Source organism: Barbus barbus (genome assembly GCF_936440315.1).
Source record: "Barbus barbus genome assembly, chromosome: 11".
NCBI lineage: Eukaryota > Metazoa > Chordata > Actinopteri > Cypriniformes > Cyprinidae > Barbus > Barbus barbus.
In genome coordinates this window covers 5366554-5384111 of record NC_136739.1, presented here as the reverse complement: position 1 = coordinate 5384111, position 17558 = coordinate 5366554, and the positions used below count along the sequence as shown (strand labels likewise).

The window sequence follows — 17558 nt, the reverse complement described above, 5'->3', positions numbered from 1 at the left end:
ACGCAACCAGAACTGAATGACTGGATACGGCAACCGTTTTCTGAATCTAGGACTCATCTCCCCACAAATCTGGCAGATGCTTTGCTGGAGTCTTGATGTTGAAGATGATCTGCAAGTAGCTGTATCCACCACCAGGCCACGAATGAAGCTTTTGTGCTGCCAAAAACAAGTACACCCATCCCATTGAAAGGTAAGGTAAAGGTGGATGTTTTAGGCAATATAAAAATCCTGGCCAGGACGTGTCCCATATAAATGGCACATATGGCCACCCTACTGTAACTCAAGAGGTTTTAAAGATCTTAATGTCCTTTTAGATTTTGGGTTTTAAACTTTCCCTTTGGGATCTTCATTTTTAAAGGCCCTATATGGTTCAGTTCCAGAGATACTGAAATCTCTATATGACTTCAGGAGTAAATTGTTAAATTGTAAACATTTTCAGTGCGGTCAAAAACCAAATGTGGGTCACTCTGCATTCGGTGGATTCTTTTTTTCTCTTTAAAGAGGAGGATCTGAAGAACAAATTATGTTTAAACTAGAAACGTATCTTGTTTCCCTATATCAAAACAATTGTGTAAAACATACCATACATTTTTTTCCAAAGTTTGCATGTCTGTAACTCAATGTATTAAAAGATATCTGAATATGACTTTAGATTCCGTTTCTTAATGAACTTTTCTTTTGGAATCTTCATTTTCAAGGCCCTTTTAAAATATATAAAATTACACACACATATACATACACATATATACATATACACACATACATGTATAAAAAAAAAAGAGATTATTGACAATGATTTATTGACATTGAACTGTTAAATCTATTAACAGCCCAAATTTCATTGTGTATCTGTTGTCCAAGTAATAAGTATATTATGTATACAGGTATTGTACAAGGCAAAATGTTATTAATGATTCAGTCCTGGAACCAACATAGCCCAAAAGTGCCCAGGATGAAAAAGCAACCCAGAATCCTCTGTAGGGATCTGTTCTTTATTCGCGCTTCCTTGAAAACCACCATGACAGAGCACTGCACTGCCATTCTGCCAGACACCGAACCAAGGCTAGGCATAAATTTGCATGTATTCTGCAGCTAATCCTCAAACTAAGCAAACAATTCTAAAGTCCTTTGATTCAGATTTCCAGCACAAAGAAGCATGGCGTTGTTTTTAAAACGGGAACTCATAGCCCCTGCTGAATGAGACCAGCTTCTCCAGAGCCAGAGTGAGAGTGATGAAGACACCGGTGACTCTGGAAGGGCTATGCTAGGGGTTTTAGGGCTGCCGGTTGCTATAGCAGCTCGGTGGCAGCTCAGACGAGCGGGCAGACGGGAGCAAAGGACAGGGATGGGAGAGCACGCGGGGGTCTGCACAGAAAGAGCGAGATGGCTGGCGGCCAGGCGACACTGGCAGTGTGGCTGAAACAATGACTCAGTGCTAATGGCACACAGCAGCATGCTGTATGCTAAATACAGAGCCCGGCACTCATTCAGCCTCCTCGCATAAGAAAGAGGGACTACTTTGGACAAAGTGTTGGGAGAACGATGATAAACCCCATCTTAACCAAAGCATACTTTTACCATCGGATGGGACTGCGTTAAATAGAGACTGCAACAAGGTTCGCGTGTACATATATCAGAGCACTAAGAAATACATTTTATTCTTCCTGAATTCCATTTTAATTAAATAATTGAAAAAGTATCCAATTAATTAAATTTCTACAATTTACCAACAACTTCAGTTTAACAAAAACTCATGTTTTTGGATTGCATTTCAATGGTTAATTTTAAAAATCAAAAAGCATGTCTAAATCAACTGAATTCATAAAACTGACATTTTCAGTTTTTCTGGATTTATGATTTTAAAACAAATGTATTACCAAAAAACTGCAGTAGTCAAATGAAGGCATAAAACTTAATCTTTTAAATGAAAATGTAACAATTCTTTATTTTTTTAACATTTGTTGCTGCACAACTGAGGTTTACTGTTAAAATGAAAACATGGAAGAAAAAGTTTGACAATCCTTACAAATAAAGTTAATTTTATTATAAATTATATTATTTTAATTATTATTATTTTGAGAAGAACATTCTACTGAGCATTAGTAATATGTTTGCCACAATTGCAAGTTAAACCAAACTTTTATTTTTATAGGTTGGTGTAAATAAAAAAAAATAATTAAATAAAAAAAATATATATATATGCTGGTGAAATGACTCTCAGAGCAGCTCTGGAGATGAAGTTTGTCCTCGTATAGTAAGACTGCAGATGCTGACAAGCACCACAAGTGTCACACATGCTTCAGTACGGCACTGCTTACTTACACAAAGACACAGAACATGCAGACTTCATATTTAAATAGCTGTCTTTTTGCACTTTACCATGCACAGACCCTAGTCAAAGTCGCAAAATTACAAAAATCAATTTACCAAATTCCATGACATTCCGGGATATAACGTAAATTCCATTTTATGCCTGGATTCCACGATTCAGTCCACATTTGCCCGATCGCGAAAATCATACGGCACTCAAATGATGGATGATCTAGACTCAGGTGGCTGTGGATTGCAACAGCGATTAATTTGCGCACCAGCCCAAGCTGTTTGCTCGTTATCCAGTATTAGGAGTTTAGAATTGTGCAGAGGTGAGAACTTGACTGGCAGATAATCCGCGGCACACATGGTGTTTGTGGCAGGGGAGGAAGTGGAGATAGACACTCTGCACAGATGGAGAAATCTCTCAGGGATTGAGCAAGGTGCTGGGTGGGAAAAAGATCATCAATCGTTCACCTGACAGGCTATTAATACAGTCTGTAAAAGTTTGTGTTAAGCACTAAAAGGCAATCAAATAAATGCCAGCTGAAAAGACAGTTCTGCATTTATCCCAGAAGAATAAATCCTATTTAAATAGAAGCTGTCCAATTAAATGTGTTGTGCAACGGTCGCCATGTTTTCCACGGTGACCTCATTTCACTCTGTCCAGCCTGGTGATACAAGAGGAGGAAATCTCATTGTACATGTTTAACAGAGCAAGAGCACGGCATGGGCACAAGGCACAATGCTTAAGGTTGCACACGAGATTTCCTGCCCGGTCTGAAACCACAGCGAGAGGCAGCGTTCCAACTCTGCTGACTCACGTGACGACTGCTCTTAGAAAGCCAAAATAGGAAGGGATCAAACTTTCTACAGGCTGTAGCTCAGGCATGAATAACGACTTTGGCTGGGGAGCGGTTTAATTTCAGAGCAGCTATCTGGATTTCTCTGTAGGCATATTAATCAGACGGCACAGGATTGACCTTTAAGTAAAAAGCATGCATCTTTATCATTACGTGTCAGAAAATGAGAAGACTGGAGCTTGGAAGATAGATAATACAACATCTGTGCAATAAAAGCATAAGCTCTTTTTCTTTGACACCAATTCCGTCCATTTCCAAATAATTTCGGATGATAAAAGAGCAAACAAGCATGGACACAATAAAAAGGCAGAGGTTTGGTTATGCAAATACCTCATGCATTTAAAAAAAAAAAACTGACGAGAAGAATAAAACAATACCCATCCCCAGCGATCTGTGAATGCAAACTGATAATTACTCTCACTGCTGAACAAACATTATTAAAGCAATGAAAATAAAATTAAAGGGGCCATGCGCTGCAATCATTATACCCAGCAGATCAAAAGAGGATGTTAATTGTCCGCTAAAACATGACAATGCACCAGCCATGATGTTGTTTTGCTTGGTCCCCGTTCTGAGAGCACTTAAATGGGGCTGGCTAAATGGGCCAGATGAAAATACCCACATGGCAAATATGCTTTATAAGTAATAAAACGTGTTGCTGATCCCTGGCACTTCCCTGTACGCTGTGTGTAGAGGCTTCAAAAAAATGTTTAAATGTGAATGTGTTGCGTAGCAGCTGTCCAGATGAGACTCTGTCTGGACAAATGAACAGAGCAGGACATAGTTAAAGAAACATTCGACACAACAGTTCCACCAGATGTGATCTTGTACTTTTCATAACAACAGTATTAACTATAATAGGCAATATCAGCCTAGTATGTCTTCAGATTAGAGATTTACCAGAGAAAAACAATGCCAATTAGGAGATGCAGGAAGTAGTAAAGCATTCGAGGACCATATGTTGTCACGTCTGGGAAAGAATATGAAAGGCTGCAGATTTCAAACCTGAGAAGAGTTGATACCAGCACAAATGCCTGTTGTGAATGTGTTTGAGAAACCAGTTCATCTGAGCTCATGAGGTCTCTGCCCCTATTAGCTTTCAGTCCCTAAAGTACTTTGCTGTGCTCTCAGGTTTGGAAGGACAGGTTCTAATCCTAATGACATCATCCTAAAAGAGAGACGTGAGTACAAAGAGCCTTCTCTGGTCTAAAAAAGACTTCAAAGTACAGGATCTCGTCTTGGATTACAGATGCAGAATGACTCTTCTGATGTTTGATAATGATGCAGCTAAAAACCACATTAAAGGGAAAGTTTGTCCAAAAACGAACATTCTATCATTTACTCACCCCCCTCATGTCATTACAAATTAAAAAGAGATGCTGGCCTTGCATTCAAAAACAAAAAAATCTTTCAAACAAAGTTTCAATAAAAATAAATGAAAGCGCTTATAAACATGGTCCATACAGCTTATGCTCTATATTTCAAGTTTTTGGGAAGCCATACAATGGCAGTCAGAATTTAAATCTTTATTAGGGCCCTATGATTTCCATAATGCTGAAAACCCAGACAGAAATGTGTAATCCGGTCATAACTTAAATTTACTAAATAAATTCACATAATTTAATTTTTTTTTGAATGAATTAGTGAAAAGCAGGGCTGTCCACTTAATCAAATCACAATATTGAAGCATACTGAAGACATGTGACATGTCTCCGTGTGAGTGGCGTGGTTTTGTCTACTACACACACAGGTAAGTGTGATGCTCGTAGTGTTTTCAGCATCTGCTGTTTCACTAAATTCTTATCTTCGGGGCCAGCTGCATAAGCCTCTATGTTTTCTGGATTCAACTTAAACCAATCCACGTTTTCATCTAACCAAATGTTTTAATTTATGACTAGTCTTAAAGACAAAAATTAGACTAACATGCAAGACAAGTCTACACTGCTCCGAGTCTCTTCATGAGCATTTTACAGTTTAATTGGATTTTTAAAAAATAATAATCATATATGCACACTGAAACATTTAAAACACGGAATCCAAAAAATTTAAACTGAAAACAAATTGTGTAAAAAAGGATTTCATAGGGCCATAAAAATGTCATTTTTGTTCAACTTAAAAACTAGCCATTCATTTGTCATGTGCAGCTCATCCCAAGGCCTGGCGTCACTGAGGGCAAACATCATATGTTCTCATGAGTATTTCGGTAAAAGTCTAAAATTTCAGTCTGTTCTTTAAATATAATTATTGTATGGCTTCAGAAGACCATAGAACCAAATGAACACTTTAACACTTTCCCCTTATTGAAGCTTGACAGTACAATCAACACTGTATGAAAAAGAGCAGCTCTTATATTACGGCTAACATCTCTTAAAAAAAAAAAAAAAAAAAAAAAGGATGAGTACATAATGACAATTTTCATTTCTGGCTAATTTATCCCTGTAATAGAGATGGGAAGAGCAGTGAAAAAGAATCTCACTGAGGGACCCAGAGAGAAAGCACACATGTACTGCCGCTTTAAGTTCTGCCACGTTATCTGTTCTGGCCCGATCTGGCCGAGTGAAAGCATTTCCTCTCCTCTCCCATTCCACAGGGTCATTAATTGGAGAGATAATCTACTTGATCTCTACACAATGAGTGATTCATTGAAACTCATGTGTGGCTTTTATCACTGCCAAGAGCAGATTACATAGAAAAAAAGCAAATGTGAGATGATAATCTTTCTATACGAGGCTGCTAGTCAACACTGTGACCTAAGAACAGCAAATAAAAACATTCAAATAATTTGCCCTGACTTAATCTGCTATTGAGCAAAAGCTAAATGTGAGAAAACTGAATGATCTCATCCTGTATAAGTGGCCTCACGCTCGACACCAAAACAGCACCAGCTGATAGACCTTCAACACAAAAAAAGAAATAAAACCGGTTGAAATTAAATTGTTTGCTCGCTGAGGAGCGAAACTGTGTTATATTTGAAATGGCTGGCTCTGTAGGTAGTCCTACTGTCCTTCATCCAAACAACCACACCAAAAATAATGACACCAGTCAAAACGGACAGCCATGATACACACAAAAAAAACAGATATTACAAGGATAACAGGCCTTGAAAAATAGATCTGAATCCAATAGATGTTTTAGTCTTCCACGTTACTCCAATAACTAGGGCTGGGCGATAAATCGATTTTATCGATTAACACGAATGTGCAGTTTGTCGACTTGTTTGAATGAAAATCGTTTTTTCTAAAAAAAAAAAAAAAAAAGTAAAAGACGTGTACTACAGAACTCCAATAAATACGATATAGGAGATAAATATCAATACTTTCTCTCGCAGTTATATCATTAGGTAATCATAATTGCGGACATCAGGGAGCTATTATGCATGGCGTTGAAACTGCTTTTGAATGCAGGATGGCTTTTTAGTTTCACTTTCGAGATTGGTGATCGCACGTACTCTGTTTTTACTATGGAGCGGCAGTAGCCTACTTACCAAACATTTTACAAGATTAGATGTTTGTCATGGTGCTCAGGATCTGCAAATCATTCGTCATCGTCCTCGGTCATCCTTACTCTATGTGGTAGGCTAAGTGAAATTGTATGTTCTATAATGCAGTGTTTTCCATACATTGATTTATTTGTGGCGGCCTGCCACAATATCAAAACTGACCGCCACAAATAGATTTTTTTTTTTTCAAAAAGCTTTGACTTGAATAAGCAAGCGCTGCATGTTTCAGAATTGAATCACGGTGTGGGTGTCTTTATATCACTGCATTTCTGAAGGTAAACAGACTGTCTTCAGAAAATTTTGGATGTCATTTTCATTTCATCTTGCATAATTACATTTCTGAGATATTCGGTCTCTAATTTGTTTTGTTTTTATGTTTTTATTTTATTTTTGATTGAATGCATGTTTGATTTGTTTTACTGATAGTGTTGTAAAGCACTTTGTGACTCCTTGTCTGTGAAAGGTGCTATATAAATAAATTTTACTTAATTCAAATTATTAAATGGATGCCACCTTATTGGGACAATAAAGCCCTCCCTACACCTACCCGATACCTATATTTCCTTCATTTTTATTGAAAATAAATGCCTTTCCGATGCGATTTGAGATTTGAAAATGGAGAAAAAAGTTTGGTAAGAGGCGGGCTCAAACTCAAAGGTTGATCGCATCAAAAAGCATGAGCCTTACCATCTACACCACTGAAATTGATGCTATATGGGCGTCTTTTTGTTGACCAACTCAATCGCATGTTGTTGGGCTTAGTTAAGTGTACATAGCCTTAGCCAATAAGGCGGGCTATCTGCACTTAGTGTAAATAGACACTCCGTAAAGTTAGAACTTGTTTTGAACAATTTCTTTGTCATCTGCCTATTGATTTTAAGTGTGTGTGTGGGGGAGGGGGGTCGAATTGAATCGTAAATCTGATTTTTTTTTGGGCCGTATCGCCCTACCAATCACATAATCAAACATCAAAAATGCCTAAAGCTGTCAACACGCCAAGTTATATTTAACCGTGAACTTGTTCCTGGCTATCTGGGCAATACATTGACTGTACAGGATATATTCGCAATGATTTTGCTGGCGATACAAAAAGTGACATTGCGAATATGAAGAGTTTAACATGCTTAGATTTGGTCATTAAGTTTCCTGAAGAGTTTCATTACACTATTTTCACAATTCATCCCGACATTTAACTTGTGAGCACGAGTGCATTTTTAATAGCATTTCTGACTTAATGTTAAAAGGGTTTATAAAATGTTCACATCGTGCATTTTACTTTTTGCATTAAACACTATGAATCGACCTGGGGAAAAAATGGCTGAGTTTGTTAAAGTGATGACGCTCTGATAGAAAAGAGCCTAGTATTTGAGAGCAAATACATACATTTCAAAATATACACTGAATCTCGCCAAAAGACTGAAAGCTACATCACTAACACAGATATATTGCCCAGATATTGAGGGTATACAGAGGACCATCTAGATGTGGCTGACAATAAGTGCAGACCAACAATTTATAAGGCCAGTGTTACACTGTGATATTCATCCTAATAAGGGTCTGATGTTTTGGGACGACTACAATTTACTTTGCATCTAAAACATATAGATCTGAACAGAACAGAGAGTCTCAGTCTGGTCTGTGACATTGTTATAAAGTAAAGCCAGGCAAACAACTAACTAAGATCATGACTAACACCTGAGAGAAACAATGATGTGTGTGTACTGTGACAAAACAGTCTGTTTCATTAAGGAGTGTCAGATTCCCTGGGACATCTGTTAGACAAGCTCTGTCAAGCACAGGAAACGTCATTTATGAACAACTCATAAACATTGTACAGTATAAACACACACTCCTGTTTCTTCTGAACAGCGCAAGACAACATATGTCACAGTATTTATTAGCAGTATGTAAGCAATCATATTTAGTTTACATTCTCTGCTTTGCCGTGAGAAAACTGTGAAAAATGGACTACACCGAAGCTACAGTTTCTGAGTCTTTAAAAAACTTGGAAAGACTATCAATAGAGTGAGAAAATATTTTCAGGTTTGTTAATCAGCTGATGTCTACTAAAAGAGCAGGGCTCACAAAATCGCTAACCCGACGTCCCGGGGCTATTGTGTTTTCCAGTCGGGCTACCAAAATGTATCACTCCCTGCCCGACGGGCTACCTTAAATACAGGGCTCCCACACAGTGTTCCCTCTAGGCTGAGCGCGTGCGCGACTGTGCTCTTCTTCCACCGCGGCCGCGCAGAAGAAATAATGTGCCTCGCACACACAAAAATGTGTTGGGAAGCCATTTGATTGAATGCCGCCAGTAAAAAGGAAAGAATAGCAATGCTTGGGCAAACCGCTATAGAGCTGATGTCACGACAGAGTTAGAGCCGGTGAATGCGGTTTACAGGTTTCATAGAAAGAGAACGATACACCAAATGAGTCGCTGTAGAAACTGAATACTTCAATGGTTGCGGTGCGCTCAACACGAGAGACAACGCAAACGCAATGACATGTGAAATAAAACGTCCTCATGTATTAAAGAAGAGTGGCTTGATTAAGTGCTGGAAATAGCGGAGGATGGGCAAAGAACGGTAACAAAACTCTGAAACATGTACAGTCACACACAAGTGTATTGTACAAACTGTACTTCATAACCATGTTTAGACGGCTATAGAAGAATTCATGTGTTCACTTTTTTTTATATTTAACTTACAGATCTCAGCTTAAGTTTTGCTTCAGTTTCTATTCTATTCTATCAGTTTAAATAGTTTGTTTTGATAATATTATGTTAGGGCTCTATTATAAACCTGATAAATAATTGACCTTGTTTTTGAGTCTTTGACTGAGTCTCTTGCTCATCAAGGCTGTATTCATAAAAAAAAAAAAAAACAGTGATATAGAGAAATATTATTGCAATTTCTAATATTGGTTTCCTATTTTAATACCTATACTATAAAATAGCATTTATTCCTGTGATCAAAGCTGAATTTTCAGCATCATTACGCCAGCAGTGTCCCATGATCCTTCAGAAATCATTCTAATATGCTGATTTATTATCAATGTTGACACTGTTGTGCTTCTTAATATTCTTTTGGAACCTGTTACTTGTTTCTTTGATTCTTTGGTTAATAAAAAGTTTAAAAGAGCAGCATTTATTTAAAATAGTAAAGACTTCTATTGTTAGAAAATATTTCTATCAATTTTATCCATTTAACACATCCTTGCTGAATAAAGTTTATTTAACTTTCTTTAAACTTTTTTAAAAGTATCTTTAAAAAAGAAAGAAAAACATTTCTGACCCCAAACTTTTGAATAGTTTATATTGTAACACAAAATCCCTATTTTGACTAAACTGTTCTTTTTAACTTTTTATATATATATATATATATATATATATATATATATATATATATATATATATATATATATATATATATATATATATATATATATATATATATATATATATATATATATATATATATATATATATATATATATATATATATATATATATATCTCTCTCTATCTATCTATCTATCTATCTATCTATCACCGGTCCCAAAAAATACAGTATAAAAAAATTTAATTAAATAAAAAGAGCAGTACAACTGTTTCCAACATTGATTAAAAATCAGCATATTAAAATTACTTCTAAAGGATCGTGTGACTCTGAAAATACTGCTTTGCTTCACAGGAATTAATTAAATTTTAAAGTATATTAAAATAGAAATCATTTATTTGAAATTGCAATAATATTTCACAATATTATTGAGAAATAATATTCAGTATTTATCATCAAATAGATACAGCCTTGATGAGCATAAGAAACTTATTTAAAAAAAATGATTGATCCAAATTTTTGAACTGCTGTGTATTGTTCAGTAAAAATGTTTTCTCAAGTAACCTAAAATGTACATCATTTAGTTACAACAAGGGTCAAATCAAATATAAATAGCACATTAAAGTTAAAAGTAAAACACTTTTTTTGTGTGCATGCTGTACAGGTCTGGTATAAAGAATGCTTTTGCTCAGGTGCCCGAAATGTCCGCCCAATAGAGAAAAGTTTTGCTCAGCAAGAATAAAAATTAGAGGGGACATTGCTCCCACGGGTCCTTAAATTTGATACAACTCAATTAACGACTTTTTAAGGCCTTATACCATTTAACGTATTTAAAACTAAGAAATTATTTTTCAAATTGCCTTAAATAGATTTTTAAGAATTCTGCAGATACCTTGTAAATAGTTAAATAAAACTCTTTCCTTGATATTCGTTGATATTTGTGTATTGAAAATGTTTTTGATTGACACTTATGGTCTTTATTTTATTTGGGCTAGTTAAATTAATTTTCGGGCTACCAAAATCTGAAGAGTACCTGCCCGAAGGGCTACCAGGGATTTAGAAATTTTGCGAGCCCTGAAGAGTATAGTGCTGTACCTGCAATAATTAGAGACAACCGAAGAGTTTAAACAGATACACTCATCTTTGATACATTGATCTATTTTGCCCTTAGATTTACAGCTGGAAGCAAACATGTCACAAATGATAACCATTCAAAAAAGTGCCTTCAGCAAGCTAAATATAGTCGCAAAATGCCTATTTTTTTCTTACATTTCCAGCTTTGTGTGCATAAAATGTTAGCTCCGATGCCACCTAAATGCTAATGTATCCCTTAAACTATGACAATTTGCTTTTAACAGATATACGCATTTAAAACGTCCAAAAGTTCTCTTACTAAAAATAATGTTGACTCATCCTGCACTCACTTTTTTTGTCCAATTAAATGCTCTTTAGAATAGCAAAGCCCCCCATTAATACCACAAGCAACAGCTAGGGGGAAAAAAATTCATGTTTGTGAATGTGAATCAAACAAAAGTCTACTGGGTCCTGCCCTAATTTCCTGTTTGAAAAGGAAATGTCAACAGCACAAAATCACTGCACACTAAAGTGATCAAATGGGGTCTTTAAAAGGCAGGCCGGGATGCTTTGCAGAGCAAAGCATTTACATTTTGGTCTATAATAACACAGTAACAGTCTAGCAGTCTGCAGTTGTGCGTTATATGAAGAAAACACTTCTAGCTAGGCTGTAGAAGCCTATAGGCCTCCTTCTGTAACCGGCCTGCTGTAATAATTAATGCACAGCACCATTTAAGTTTATAGCACTACATTAAGCCATACCGCTGATCACCCACTGCCTGCATGTGTAATTTTTAATGAAGCTATTCAAGCTGTAGTTATAAGAGCAAATTAATTGGAAACAGTAAACAGACAATGCAATGAAAAAAAAAAATAATTCTGAAACTTACCCATCCTCTTCTCCATCCACAGGTAAGCTTTTCAGCAGGCTGGCCGAGGCAGTTAAGGCATTGACTCCACCGCTTCCCTCAGGACCACGGGAGGTGCCGATTTGGGAGGAAACTTCAGCACCGGAGGGCTTGGGTTGCGTGAGCAGAGCAGAGTGCTGTAACAGGAGCTGGGCATCCTCCTGCAGGGTGGGTTTCACAGAGGGCAGGGTGCTCAAGTGCGACCCGGGCTCCTTCGAGCCGTTCCGGATCAAACTGGACTCACTCTGAAGGTTAGGAGGCACGTTTGAGGAGGTCACAGCTGGGACGAACTGGGTGCCACGACCTTGACTGCTGAGCTGCGACTGCTGTTGCTCCATAGAGGGTTGAGGGGCGAGCTGCTGCCCCTGGGTCTGCTGTATGAGAACAGCGCCGGCAGGCTGCACCAGCTGGACCATCTGCGGGGCGGGTGTCTGTTGTGGCTGCAGGAGCCCTTGCGGAAGTGGTTGAGCAGCAGGGGGTGGCATAGTCCCCATGGGCTGCTGAGAAGCTGCAATCGGCTGACCATTCCCCGCCACAGAAGTGATGGGGGCAGACAGGTGGGGAAGTGTTTGTGTTGACCCAGGCGGCACAGTGTTCATGATCTGCTTGGGTTGAGGGAAGTCAGGTGGCAAGCTGCCTCCTTGGCTTAAGGGGTTAATGTGTGCCGGCGCTACCTGGGCCGGTGCAGCCAGCTGCTGTGCTGGCGGGTAGCCCATCTGCTGCTGGGTCACCAAAGGCAGGGCTTGAGCAGAAGAGGATTGTGCTGCCTGGGCGTAGATCAGTTTAGGCATATGAGCGGGCACAGCTGCAGTCGAATGCCCGATTGTGGTCTGCAGTCCTCCCATGGTGGCCGGCGGCTGAATGCTCGGAGAATGCGCATTAGTCTTAAGATGTGTATGAACTAAGTCTTGGGGTTGCATCTGAGACACGTTATGAGTAGACGAGTAGTCGTGCTTCTGAGCAGCGGGCTGTTGGAAGGTCAAACAGGGGCCACCTGTATCTCCGCTGCCCAGGCTTTCGGTATAATGGCTAGCTGTGCTGCTGACACTCTCTCGGTCCGGGCACGCCACACTCTCAGGCACAAACTGGCGGATACTTTCCACTGTCCGGGTGCTGGGGGTGTTTTCAGAGGACGCTGTGCTCGGGGTCTCCTTGTCGTAAAACTCGGTGCAAGTCCACCGACCCTTCTTAAAAGGCTCAGAGGTAGAGTCCAATTTGACCACTCTGAAACGCGAGCTGGTGGAGACTGGAGTAGGCACTTGGGCCTGCTGAGGCGGAGCGTTCATCGGCGGGACAGAGGGAGCAGGCATTGTGTGCTGGCCCATGACAGCTGGGCCCACCTGCCCTCCACCTGTTGAAGCAACACCACCAGAAACCATGGTAGCAGTGGTGATGCCCATGCTAATTATTCCACTAGGAATGTGTGTCAAGTTTACAATTTGGCTACTAATACTATTCAAAGCAGGGGAGTAGTTTATACTGCTTCTACTGGTGCTCTTGCCACCCACAACAGGCACACTGGCAGAATTTAACATAGGAACATTATTTGTTATAGGTTTACAAGTACTAACTGTGGCACCTGAAGTCACAGAGATCATACTAGTTCCTGCGGCGACAGTGGCCAAAGGCTTGACAGCTGTTGTGCCAACAGAGGCGCTTTCAATCAATCCTACCACATTTGAAGGCATTTTCTGGCCTGTGCTTGCAGAACTTGAGGTCACCGCAGACGTGACAGCAGCACCCAAAGATATCCCAATCTGCATCCCACCAGCAGTATGGGCTTTTCCAGAGGAAACAGGATTATGGTGATGATGGTGCACAGTCCCATTAACCATAGAGCCATGCATGTGTGCTTGGGTGTGATTGGGAGGCTGGTTGGGCGACACAGCCCCCGGGGTCTCCGCCTCATGGAAGTTATTCAGCGTCTCCTCCGAGGAGCTCCTTTCCAGTCCCCCCGCATTGTTGGCCCGTGAAAGAGGCATATCCATGATCTCAGAGGACGACAGGTCTTCGGTGTGGGACTCGTCCAAGTCGTCACAGCTCTCTGTGTCCTCTGTAATGCTGTTGTTGGTGCTGACAGATGTCTGAGCGGGAGTAACGCTGGTTATCTGAAAGCCACTCTTCTTCTTCATCTGCGCCACCGTGGTGGGCAGAGTTTGGGGTAACATGGTGGCCTGCACGGGGATATTCAGGCTCTGGGGAGGGTTCTGGGGCCCGAGCGAGGATGCAGCCGGCGTTTGAGACTGAATCAGCACCTGTGATGAATAATCATCCCCCAGCATCAAGTTGTTGCTATTAAGGCTGGTGCTTCCAGAAGTTGTCAATGTGGAGGAACCACCTACCGAGCTGCTGCTGCTCTCCCGTTTGGGTAAACTCATGGAGTAAACCATTTTTCGGGCGCTGCCCGAGTCCCCGGATCGGTCGTGGTGATTCATTTCTAGAGGATGGTCTCCAACAAAGTTATAAACGCAGCTCAAGAGAACAAGCTCTTTTTGGGAAGCAACTTGAAGCCGCTCAAGTAATTTCCACATAAAACCAACACTTCCCAGTAACTGCCACGATAATTCCACTTGAGGTGTATTTAAATGTCCACCATGAGGAGCAGGCTAACGCCAATGCTAGTTAACAGTCGCTAGCGAGCTAGCTGACACGGATTCGCTTCAGCTGTTGTTTTCAAACGTATATCCTCGCAAAACCATTCAGCACACAAGTTTAAACGTGAGGGAGTCGACACAGACGGCCGAGGCGATCGATATATCCAACCTTACAACGACACAGTCTCTCCCCATCACAGTTCAAACTGCCAGGCGCATTTTCAATTGTTGTATCGCAGTCACCAGAGCACAAAATCAAACGAAACGAAGTCCTTCAGCCGGCGTCAGATGACAGAGAGAAACCGAGCGAGTCGCGACTCAGCGCTGTCCTGCTTTATTCCATCCCCTGCTTTCTTTTGTTTTAGTCCTGTGTTAGTCTCTCTCCCACTCTGCTCCTATTCACCAGCTGCCTCCTTGTAATGTAGCCTGTGCTAGTGCTATATCAGCCTGTGACGAGTCCCAGAAAGGGGGAGGAGAGCGCGATAACATGGCGACCGCGCATGGCAGTTCACCTCCACAGCAGCCAGACATAAAGCCCAGAGAGTCTGGCGAGGATGGGGGAGGGGGTTTCCGAAGAGTTCCGAGGACTTCCGAAAAACACGAGCGCAGCCGAGTACAGCCAACTGTGTTGGTGAAGGATGTTTCTTATTATAGCCTTGGGTAACTGTGGCAGCAAACACTCAGAATAACATCTTTTGTCCGCTGTGGTTATTATTATTTGACATTGAAGGAGGGAAGAGAAAGGAAGGGCACGGATTTCTAGGTCCAATAAGGCTAACAAATTGGTTTATGAGAAAATATGTATTTTATTGATGTCGAGTTCAAAAATAAACAGTTTAAGCCTGTGAAAGATTTAGCAAATACCTGTATTTTAGGTTGGGTGCTATTGTTTGTTTTTCCCTATACAGGGCAGCTACATAAACAAGATGTAAACAGACACTGTGACAACAATGCTGTCAACATAGTCCAGAGATTTGTTCTGTTTTTACAAAACAGCTAGTCTGAAAGAGGAGCCAGATATTTCCACAGACAGAAAAGAACAACCAAACACATCCACAGTGACACAGTTATTTCACAAACGCTGTTTGTCGCTCACCTCGTGTTTGGGGACTATAGAACTAAAGCTCTAGCTCCAGCAGACTTTTACATAGAATATCCCTTACGAAAATTAACCATAGTTTTATTGTAGTACCCATGCTTTTTAGGCATATTGATTACCATTTTTATAACCACAGTTTTAATACCATGGTTAAACTATGATTAGTTAATTTGTGGTTACCATGGTTTAACTATAGTAGCCGTGGTTTTTGGCTTTATTTGTGGTAAAACCATGGTTAACTTTCGCAAGGAATTATGCGTCTATTCATGTGTTTTACTTTAAACCGGTATCATTTAATTCCACAATATGTGTTTTATTTCAGACGTTGAAAGCTAGGTTATAAAATTACAACAAGGAATGTATCTCATGTGCACTGATTCAACTATATTTAGCTTTCAGCTGTGACAGTGAGAATAGCATCTTTGTTGTGCGGAAGAAAATACATTTTCAAAAGTATGAACACCAGATATGTATAATGCTCAAGATTTACCATCACAGCTACTGGGCGAAATAGTGGTTCACTTTACTGTTAAAATCTGTAAACAATTGAATATAAAAAAAAAAAGTCTGTTTGGAAGAAAAAGGGTAACAGAAAGTAATTGAAGAATATATTTAATAATAGGTTTTATTTAGTTATATTTATGATTATTGTTGAATATAGTACTTTTTTTTTATATAATATTATCTGTATTTAATGTGTAAAAGCTGTTGTTATATGCAGTAATATATAGTATTGTTGAGAGTCCTGCTTGTGATTTTTCTAATATCCACATTATGGGGATTTCTCATACAGACAGCACTCGTAAAGACAAGTCACCAAATGTCTGACACATCATCTTGTCATTTATTACATCAAATTGTTGATTTATGAGTGTCCCTTTAGAAAGGGCTGACACATCCCTTTGCCCTCACCAAACCTTTGCACTTGAATGTGAAAAGGAATGACCCGAGTGAGAGATGGTAGAGTAACACATTAAGAATGAGGAAATGAGGTTTGACAGTCCCAAAATGGGCGTGTGCCCTGATGTCCAGACCTAGCAGACAGGCAGTGCCCATCCATACAAATTTCAGAGGGAGAGAGCCAGCGAGAGCTGATTGCAATGTAAGCGTCTGATGCTGTCAGCAGCTTTAAATCACACAGGCACTCCACAACAAAAAACACAGAGAGCTATTGTGCTCCCAAACAATAATGGTCAATTTATACACTGGAGTCTGCTTTCATTTTGTAAACACTTATTACAACAGGTATCTTTGGTGATATAGGAAAAAGTAGAGAACCTCTATGAGAATTGTCATTGTTCTGTGTAATTTCACTCCGAAATGAAAGCTTATCCCTCCGGAGAATGTTAGGAAGAGTTGGCCGAGGTTTACTTTAACAAGGCTGCAGATCGTATCTGACCTCAACATTTGTGTGGAACATTTTAACTGAGATTGTTTTTTTGAATCTGTCGCAATGTAATACAGGCCTTGCAGAGAGTTTGTTATTGAATGATAGAGCAGATATAAACTATACTGGAGCTGACTGCAAACCAAAGCACTGTTGCACATTTCACGTGTGAAGAGGGTGTTTACATACACATTTAATGAAGGGTGAAATTATGGATTGAAAGGAGGTCCTTAAAAACAAAATCTTGTTTGATGTGAACTTTTTAAATAGCGATAATTAGAAGGGTCTGATTGAGTTTGGTTCCCTGCCACTTGTGCCTTTGGTTTGGGGTTCAAAAGACACTTAATATTCAGTAATATTATCGATTTGACTGCACTGGCACTATGGATTGAGAACAAAACTTGAACTGAATTGAGCTGGATATTCACTCTATTGTCTTCTGTTGAGCTGCCTTTGAAAGGAACTTAACAACATTGTGTTAAACTGA

General features: G+C 39.6%; 1 protein-coding gene across 1 annotated transcript in view; it reads right to left on the bottom strand.

Moving 5' to 3' along the window:
• The window catches only part of LOC306877282 (TSC22 domain family protein 1-like), a 51929-nt gene extending 36884 nt beyond the window's left edge, over positions 1-15045 (bottom strand). Inside the window, exon 1 of the mRNA XM_079428947.1 lies at positions 11974-15045. Within this exon, the coding sequence (XP_079285073.1) occupies positions 11974-14522 (2549 nt within the window). The 5' untranslated portion in view covers positions 14523-15045. The remainder of the gene's footprint in view (positions 1-11973) is intronic.
• Positions 15046-17558: the final 2513 nt, after the last annotated feature.